At 41.2% G+C, this 10,223-nt stretch overlaps 1 protein-coding gene across 1 annotated transcript in view; it reads right to left on the bottom strand.

The window, feature by feature from the left end:
- Positions 1-2,029: 2,029 nt before the first annotated feature.
- The window catches only part of LOC119414323 (zinc finger and SCAN domain-containing protein 5A-like), a 30,161-nt gene continuing 21,967 nt past the window's right edge, over positions 2,030-10,223 (bottom strand). The window contains exons 2-3 of the mRNA XM_037681417.1: positions 7,950-8,771; positions 2,030-2,160 (exon numbers count right to left, since the gene is read on the bottom strand). Of these exons, the coding sequence (XP_037537345.1) occupies positions 2,030-2,160; positions 7,950-8,771 (953 nt within the window). The remainder of the gene's footprint in view (positions 2,161-7,949; positions 8,772-10,223) is intronic.

Below are 10,223 nucleotides of genomic sequence, written 5' to 3'. Positions count from 1 at the left end.
CCATGATTGTAGGCGGGGCTTAAAGCTCCACATCTCGTGTGCACAGACTCTGGTTCCAAAAAAACATGTTGGATGTGATGATCCGTCCAACAGGAAGGAGAAACAGAAGCTAGAGCTTTGTTTTTGGTTTGGCAGTAACACTTGAGGAAACGTCAGACACCCTCAGTGAGATGGTTCTGAGGTATCAGAGGGGGCTCTGCAACGCTGTCGGTGGAAAGAATCCTTCAAAACCGTGAGAAAACACGATTTTCAGCTGCATTTCGAGCATCTAGTTTTTGGAAATGGCAGCTTGCAGGCGAGAAGGTTGAGAACCTGAGCGACGGTCCTGAGGACGCCCTCATGAACTCGTCGCAGATTCCACCTTCATCCTGACTCGTCTAAAACGTTACGAAGAGATAAACGGCTCCTACAGCATTGGTCTGGTGTTTCTGAGCTCCTCATTCAACGCTTGTTCCACTCAGAGAATACACAGATCCAAATTATAAGGTCACTGATAAAGGAACGGCTCCGTTCACCTTAAAAATTCATGGATGAAGGAAAACACGTCCTTTTAGTAAAATAGAAGATCCTAACAGGCAAACAACAGTTAGGAGAGAGAAATTCCTCGTTGACAAAATCTGTTAGAATTCCAAATAAACCTTCTGCTGTTTAGATCGGGACAGAAAGATGCTTTTATTCCACAGTTAAGAGATTTATTTAGCTCCGACTCCATCCCATAATGTGCCAATAATTCTGTTAAATGTTTAACTTGTAGCCTTCTCTGGTGCACAAACTAAATATTAAGCCTTTACTGGACGTCTCAGCTAATCAAGACAAAATGTTAAAAAGGGAGACAGTGTTTTGGACAACTTGATGTAGTTCTGGTTCAGATGGTAAAACCGCTACATTATTTTCACTTTTTATATTTTCATTTGTTGTGCAGCTTTTTGGTGGCAGTCAGCAGAGGAATATGGTGCATTACAGTTTCCTAAGCAGAACATTGAGTTAATTAAATAATAATTTGAATTTTTTTTTAATTTAAGATAAAAGTCCTTAAAGGCTATATATATATATATATATATATATATATATATATATTTTTTTTTTTAAGTATAACTTAATATGACTTATATGACATAAGTATATGACTGAAGAAAGCTTGTTTGTGGTTATAATTGAAAATTAAAATGCTAATAATTCTAATTCCAAGGCCCAGACTGACTAAAGACGTCTACATTTTTTAACAATCTGAGTTTTTGTCATTTTGTTTTACTTTGCAGACACAACTTTATTGGTATCTAAATACACGGCAGTTTTCCATCTAATTAAAAACAGTCAACAGGAACAGCTTTTACTACTGACCGACAAGTAACTGAAACGCACAGGTGATGAGCTCAGCATCTGTTGCCATAGTGATCAGGCAGCACTTTAAAAAAATCCTCCGTAACACAGAAAACGCCGACTTTCAGCTGTTTACACAGGAAATCTGGCTTCGTAGTGCACCCCTCTGTAGATCTGTCAACAGATAAGTTCAATATAAAAGAGGAAAACGCGTCATATTTTATTTTTCATCCAGTCTGAACAGTATACACTACCACACCCTGTGTCACACTACAGGTTTGATAAGCTCCAGAAGGTTCTGTTTTAAGATGATCTGCCAAACAGAATAAAAAGGAAAACTAGGACTGATTCAAATAATTTGACTTGGAACACCGAACGACATATCCCGATGTAAAAATACACAATAAACAAAATAATATATAACAGTTGAAACATTCATAACTGTGTTTTTCTACTTTTGATTACAGTAATGTGGTTTAAATGTTCAGATTTTTAAAGGCAATTTATCTGCAGACCGCTGGGGGCGCTGACGACACGGTGTTTCAGCCGCGGGCAGACCGAAGAAGAAGAAACTCGGCTGGAGGAAGAGAAGGGTTCTCTGCTTGTGGAGGAACGTGTTTTTTATTTTTCTCGAGAACCGTTTGTAGTAAAAATGTCTTCGGTTGTTCTTCTGAGAGAGTTCATCGGTGAAAGACTGAGCGCTGCTGCCTCAGAAATCTTCTCCGAGTTTGAGAAGACGATCCTGCGGTACGAAGAAGAGCTCGACCGTCAGCGCAGACTGCTGGATGTCAGCTGGAAACCTGAGCTGAAGCTGCACAGAGTCGGTACGTAGCTCTGAACCTGCTCACACAACCACCAGGAGCTCCGTGAGACTCGGGGCAGAGCCCGGATAACAAAGAACGTTACACCGAACCGGAAATCGAGTTTAGTAAACAAGCTAAGCTAACAAAGCTAATGGCTGCGTCTATTTACTGAAGCGATTTTTCATTCAACCTTTATTTAGACACGTACATCCCATTGAGCCTCGAGGACTCATTTACAAGAGAGACCTGATTTAAAAAAGAGTGATGACAACAATAGACAGGTATAAAAAGTCATACAGATTTTTTTTTTTTTTACAAATAGGATGGCTAAAAAAGAAAAGTAACAAAAACAGCTAGATTCTGACGTGAATGTAGAAAACTAAAAACAGGAACATGTCTGCATCGGTCCCTGCCAGGAGTCCAACAGGTTCTTAAAGCCACTTAGAGAGGTCAAAGGTCGAGAGCTTCAGATCTTTTTACAAGATGTTCCAGGAAACAGGAGCGGAGTAGGAGAAGGTCCTCTTGTCTAGTTCAGTCCTCATTGAGGGAACACTGCAGGTAATGATGTCCTGAGAGCGCACGCTGTAGCTGCACTCACGCAGAGACATGTAGGAGGAGATGTATGAAGGCAGCAGACCAGGAAGTGATTTAAAGATGAAAATATACCAGTGGGAGAGTCTGCGTGAAGTTAATGGTGACCAGTTAACCAGTGAATACTGGGTGCAGTGGTGGGTACGGTAGTTACAGCCAGTTATGAATCTTAGTGCACCATGATAGACAGCATCCAACATCTGCAGCATCCAACATCTGCAGGGTTCTTGTAGGAACGTTCATGTAAATAATGTCACCGTAATCAACGGAGGGGAGGAAAGTCACAGATACAAGGTGTTTCCTAACATTCAGAGTTAGACAGGATCTGTTTCTGGAAAAGAAACCCAGTTTAACTTTCAGTTTCTTTACCAAGTTTTCCACATGGAGCTTAAAAGAGAGATGTGAGTCGACCAAGAAACCCAAATATTTATAGGAATCAACAAACTCAATGGGGACACCATTTGAGGATGAGATCAGAGGAAGAACTGCTGGGACCAACTTCCTATTTGAAAAAAGCATCCCTTTGGTTTTTTCGGCATTTAGGACAAGTTTGAGGCGGAACAAATCTGTCTGGATGATGTTAAAGGTGGATTGTAAAAGCTGGAAAGCCTTAGCAACAGTTTTAGCTCGACAATAAACAACTGTGTCGTCAGCATAGAAATGTATGGATACATTAGGGATGCTCTGACCTACATTATGTATATAGATTGTAAAGAGGGTGGGTCCTAAGACTGAGCCTTGTGGTACACCATTGTTGACTGTTAAATAACTGGAGGAAGTACCATTATGTTGAACACATTGCCTTCGGTCTGAAAGATAGTTAGAGAACCAACCAATGGTGTGATCTGAGAAACCAGTTTCTGAGAGTTTATGACACAAGATGTTCTGATCCACAGAGTCAGAATCTTTAGACAGGTCTAAGAAAAGTGCAGCACAATAATCCTTAGCATCCAGTGCTTCAACAACGTCATTAAGAACTTCAGTGAAGCAGTGGTTGTGCTGTGTTGTTTCCTGAAACCAGATTGATTTGGAGGTAAGATGTTAAATGAGTCCAGGTAATTTTTGATTTGAGAGTTTATCAGTTTTTCTAGAACCTTGGCTAAAATGCAGAGTTTAGAGATTGCTCCATAGTTGTTCAGTGAGGTGGGGTCACCTCCCTTCAGCAAAGAAGAACAAAGGCTGTTTTCCAAGTGTCTGGATGGAGTTTTGTCTTATGGAGAGATTGAAGATGTGGGTCACAGGGACTGTGATGATATGAGCAGCCAGTCTTAAGAAATAAGGTGGAAGTTCATCTGGACCTGCAGATTTTTTAGGGTCAAGATCTTTTAACAGTTTATTGACCTCACTGACTGAGAATGGAGAAAAAGAGAAGCTGTGATTAACTGAGGATTGACTTGTAGGAGGGATTTGATTTGTAGAAGTTTGGTTATTAAGTGAAGTGGCTGATCTTCCATTAGTAACTGTGTCAAATAAAGAACCAGAAGCAACAAAATGTTTGTTGAGACAGTTCAGGATCTCGTGCTGATTTGACACAGGAACAGAGTTAATGAGAAGTTGTGATGGGAGGTCAGATGATTGGGGGGTGCCTGAGAGAGATTTGATGGTTTTCCAGAATCTGTTAGGGTCATTTAGATTTTTGGAGGTCTGAGATAAGAAATAGTTGCGTTTTGCAGCTTTGACAGCAGTTGTACATTTATTCCTCATCTGTTGAAAACTCAACCAATCAGTGTCTGAGTCAGATTTTCTCGCTGCGGCCCAAAGATGATCTCTCCTGTGCAGGAGGTCAGCTAGCTCTGGAGTAAACCAGGGGCTGTCTCGTCCCTTTATTCTGAACTGACGTAAAGGAGCATGTTTGTTCAGGAAATAAATGAAACTATTATGAAAATAGTTCCAAGCGGAGTTCACATCATCAGTTAACAGAATATGATGTCAGTCAAAGTGAGACAGATCCCAGAGGAATGACTGTTCATAAAAATGTTTCAGATCCGAATTACAGATTACTGGAGCAATTATTATTTTTCTATTTAAGTAGTGTTCTATGAAATTATCTTAAACAAAATACAGGTTCGGGGAAAGGTCGAAGCAATGAATAAAAACTCACAAGCTGGTTCTGCTAGGATAATAAGTGTCATTTATTAAACTGCCACAGATTCAGCAAAGCAAAAAGTACAAGTACTTTCAGTACAAATCAGATATTGATGTAAAACCCCTCACCGTGACACCGGACCGCGAAGCCGTTTCAGTCCAAGTAAAAAGATAACATCAATTCAGGCTGGGCATCGGATCAGGATCCACAGCAGACTTCAACTCTTATTCTGAGTGTCACACTTTAATACTCTCTGCATTACATGGGAACATCTCCCAGCAACATGCCCACCTGGACTCAAAGTCTGTGAAAAACCCTTGAGATAGCATGAGAGCGTGAGAAGCTTAAAAAACTCTAGATAACGAGGGAGCGTGAGAAGCTAGGGTGAGCAGAACCTCCAGATAGCGTACAAGAGGAGGCGGGCCGGGCCTCCTCCTCAGGCCTCTGGGTAACTCACAACAACATGCAAAAAAAAACTTTATATCACAGGTTAAAATAGTCAGAAAAACAACATTTTATTAGACTTTCAACTCAAGTAGTTAGACTGTGACAGTTATGACATGGTATCAGTCTAACATGTGAGGCTACAAGGAGCAGAGGTCACAAAGGTGCAGGACTTCAAGGACTTGGGGTCCACTGTCCAGGAACATGGGGAGTGTGGTGAAGAGGAGAAGAAGAGAGTCCAGGCAAGATGGAGTGATGGAGAAAAGTTTCAGGAGTGATTTGAGACAAAAGGGTGTCAGCAAAGGTCAAAGGAAAAGTTTACAAGACAGTGGTGAGACCAGCTCTGTTGTATGGTCTGGAGACAGAGACATGGACAAAAAGACAGAAGACAGAACTGGAAGTGTCAGAAATGAAGATGTTGAGGTTCCCCTTAGGAGAGACAAGGATGGAGAAGATCAGGAATGAGATCATCAGAGGTACAGCACAGGTTGAACAACTGGGAGATAAAGTTAGAGAGGACACACTGAGATGGTTTGGACATGTCCAGAGGAGGGACAGTGGTTTGGACATGTCCAGAGGAGGGACAGTGGTTTGGACATGTCCAGAGGAGGGACAGTGGTTTGAACATGTTCAGAGGAGGGACAGTGGTTTGGACATGTCCAGAGGAGGGACAGGGGTTTGAACATGTCCAGAGGAGGGACAGTGGTTTGGACATGTCCAAAGGAGGGACAGTGGTTTGGACATGTCCAGAGGAGGGACAGTGGGTATACTGGTAGAAGGATGTTAGAAATGCAGCTGCCAGGAAAAAGACAAAGAGGAGACGTATGGATGCAGTTAGAGAGGACATGGAGGTAGTTGGACAGAGGACAGAGTGAGACGGAGGAGGAGGACAAAATGTGGAGACCCCTGAAGAGGGAAAAGCTGAAAGAAGAAGGTGGATGTTAAAGAGTCATATTTTCATTTTTCTGAGATATTTATTTTTGCAGTTCCACACAAACAACTTACAACAAACTTTGTTCAACAAATGAATAAACAAAATAAATGGAAACTGTGCAAATCAAAAATAATGTAATTGTTATTTTAACCCATGTTAAATGTCTGTTCTTTATGGGAAGGACAGTTTAGAGAAGGTGAGTCTGTGACCTGAAGGTCGCCGGTTCAAATCCTTACACTGTTACATTAAAAAGTGGGTGCAAAAGATGAAGTTCTTACCTTTGCACCCTCCACCCTCATTTGTCCCACTCAAGACCCTTGAGCAAGGCCTTGTTCTGTTTGTTATTAAGTAAATTATTTAATTAAATTTAATAATTAATGTTTATTTGTCTCTATGTGTCCCTGTGATGGACTGGAGACCTGTCCAGGTGTCCTCTGCCTCTCGCACAGTGACTGCGGGACATGGGCACCAGTGACCCCCGCAACTTGAAAAGGAAGAAGCGGGTAAAGATGATCGATAGATGGATTGATCGATTACATTATCTTGGAAGGCTTGCCCAGACCCCCTACCTCCTGAATGGTGCACGCTCACCTCTAATTCTGGCTCCCAGTTTTTCCATGTTTGTAATTAGTTTTAATGTTGATCCTACAGGAAGAATTTTAATCTTTTTATTAGCAATGAAGAATCGTTTGAACTGAAACTTTTTGCTGCATTTTGGTGAAGTTTGCAATATTTACAATATTTTTTCATTCAATTATTAAAATTGTAATAATCTGTACCACGAGCATCAGAAGCATCTGTAATGTGGGGGGGGGGCATGTCCCCTTCACATACAATGGTTGCGATGCCTATGATCCGTACAATAACGAGATCAAATAAAATCATGACTCACCTTTTCAAGGTCTCTGTAAGGGAGACAAGACTTCACCTTGGTAATGAGTCTTGAGAACAATGTCAAATTTCACTTCACCTAAACCAGTGGTTCCCAACTCTGGTCCTTGAGGAACACCATCCTGCATGTTTTAGTTGTTTCCCTGCTTTGGCACACCTGATTTAAATGAAGGGATGATTAACAGGCTTCTGCAGAACTTGAGGAAGTAATTAAATCACTGAATCACATGTGCTGGAGCAGGGAACCAAAACATGCAGGAAGGTGTTCCTCAAGGACCAGGGTTAGGAACAAACAAACAATAAAATGGTAAACAGTCTGAGAGTCTTTCTTAGCTTTAGAACCAAAAATATATAAAAAAACAGAACAACAATGTTTAAACACATTAAAGAAATGTCCAGTGGGCACTGAGATAAACCAAAAAAAGTTAGAGAAACATCAGCTGAACATGTTTTTTAGTGTGCATGCGTTTTGAGTCGTCTCTTTAAAGGAAAACATTTTCTGCAGGTGTTACAGGAAAAAAAGTTTTCTCTTTAATGTGGGTTCTCATGTGAACTTTACAATTTCCAAAAATACTAAAGCTTTTCCCACAAAACTTGCATGAATAAGGCTTCTCTCCTGTGTGGGTTCTCATATGGACTTTACGGTTTCCAAAAATACTAAATTTTTTCCCACAAAAGTTGCATGAATAAGGCTTCTCCCCAGTGTGTGTTCTCATGTGAACTTTAAGGTTTCCGTCAGAACTAAAACTTTTCCCACAAACCTGGCATGAATAAGGCTTCTCCCCTGTGTGGGTTCTCATGTGGATGAGTAAATGAGACCGATGAGAACATCGTCTGCCACAGGTGGGGCATGAAAGCTGCTCAGGTGTCCCTTCTTCACCTGGGTGGAGACGCATGTGAAATCTGAGGCTCAGTTTATGAGTAAATCTTTCCCCACAGGTTTGACAGAAGTACGGCTGCTCTTCATTGTGCGTCCTCATGTGGGATTTACATTTCCCGTATACACTGAACGTCTTGTCACAAAAAGTGCAAGAAAAAGGCTTCTCGCCCATGTGGGTCGTCATGTGGATTTTACAGTTATCTTTAGTACGAAACTTTTTCCCACAAAATTCACAAGAAAAAGGCTTCTCTCCTGTGTGGCTTCTCATGTGGATGATCAACTTATTATAAGCAGAGAAGTTTTTCCCACAGGTGGGACAACAGTACTGCACTCTTTCAGAGTTCTGGCTCTTAACTTTGTGGACCTTGATGTGACGGATCCAAAGTAAATTCTCTGTAAAAGTTTCTCCACAGATGTGACAAGAAAACAACTTCTGAGATGTTGCTGGTTGGTCTGCTTTGTTACCATGACAACCATCCGTATGATCCATCTCTTTTGGTGACCACTCTGAATTTTCAACTGACCCTAAATCCTGGTCCTCAGGTCTAGCAGAAATCTGAGAGATGAGCTGCTCCCTGTCTGGTTCTGCTTCACTGTGGTCAGGTTCTTCAAGCAAAGTGGTCACTATAAACAGATCAGCCTCCTGCTTCAGGTGGAGCTGATCTTCCTCCTGATTGGTGCAGAATTCCTGCTCTTCTTCTTTGAAACGTAGAGGTTCTGGTTTTGATTCTTCCTGATCCTGGCTGGAGTTCCTGTCCTGGTTGAAGAACTTGTGGTCTGTGGGTCTCAGTTCCGGCCTTTGGACTGGTTCCTGTTGGAGGTCTGAAAAGAAAGAATAAATATTAAATAGAAATGTTCTGACAGGAAGTCCACCTTCTTTCAGTTCCAGAACAAACTAAAACTGATCTGTCCAACAGCTGAAACAGACCCAGCTGGGTCATGAAGGTGCTGAATTTTTAATAAAATTAAAATACTAAACACAAACAAATTCCGCAGTAAAGTCCACTCCCACTGCAGAGCTATTAAAAAAAACGGTTTCCCCTAAATTTTAGTTCCATTATTGTAAACTTTTATGTTTTTTTATATAAAAAAACTTTCACCTAAAATGGGTCTTACTGTACGGATCATAGGCATCGCAACCATTGTATGTGAAGGGGACATGCCCCCCCACACACACACACACACACACACACACATTACAGATGCTTCTGATGCTCGTGGTACAGATTATTACAATTTTAATAATTGAATGAAAAAATATTGTAAATATTGCAAACTTCACCAAAATGCAGCAAAAAGTTTCAGTTCAAACGATTCTTCATTGCTAATAAAAAGATTAAAATTCTTCCTGTAGGATCAACATTAAAACTAATTACAAACATGGAAAAACTGGGAGCCAGAATTAGAGGTGAGCGTGCACCATTCAGGAGGTAGGGGGTCTGGGCAAGCCTTCCAAGATAATGTAATCGATCAATCCATCTATCGATCATCTTTACCCGCTTCTTCCTTTTCAAGTTGCGGGGGTCACTGGTGCCCATGTCCCGCAGTCACTGTGCGAGAGGCAGAGGACACCTGGACAGGTCTCCAGTCCATCACAGGGACACATAGAGACAAATAAACATTAATTATTAAATTTAATTAAATAATTTACTTAATAACAAACAGAACAAGGCCTTGCTCAAGGGTCTTGAGTGGGACAAATGAGGGTGGAGGGTGCAAAGGTAAGAACTTCATCTTTTGCACCCACTTTTTAATGTAACAGTGTAAGGATTTGAACCGGCGACCTCCAGGTCACAGACTCACCTTCTCTAAACTGTCCTTCCCATAAAGAACAGACATTTAACATGGGTTAAAATAACAATTACATTATTTTTGATTTGCACAGTTTCCATTTATTTTGTTTATTCATTTGTTGAACAAAGTTTGTTGTAAGTTGTTTGTGTGGAACTGCAAAAATAAATATCTCAGAAAAATGAAAATATGACTCTAACATCCACCTTCTTCTTTTGGCTTTTCCCTCTTCAGGGGTCTCCACATTTTGTCCTCCTCCTCCATCTCACTCTGTCCTCTGTCCAACTACCTCCATGTCCTCTCTAACTGCATCCATATGTCTCCTCTGTCTTTTTCCTGCAGCTGCATTTCTAACATCCTTCTACCAGTATACCCACTGTCCCTCCTCTGGACATTCCAAACCACTGTCCCTCCTCTGGACATGTTCAAACCCCTGTCCCTCCTCTGGACATGTCCAAACCACTGTCCCTCCTCTGAACATGT

This window comes from Nematolebias whitei, chromosome 9 (assembly GCF_014905685.2).
Source record: "Nematolebias whitei isolate Nwh7 chromosome 9, NemWhi1, whole genome shotgun sequence".
NCBI classification, from domain to species: domain Eukaryota; kingdom Metazoa; phylum Chordata; class Actinopteri; order Cyprinodontiformes; family Rivulidae; genus Nematolebias; species Nematolebias whitei.
Note: the sequence above shows the minus strand (reverse complement) of the source record. Positions and strands in the feature narration are given on the sequence as shown.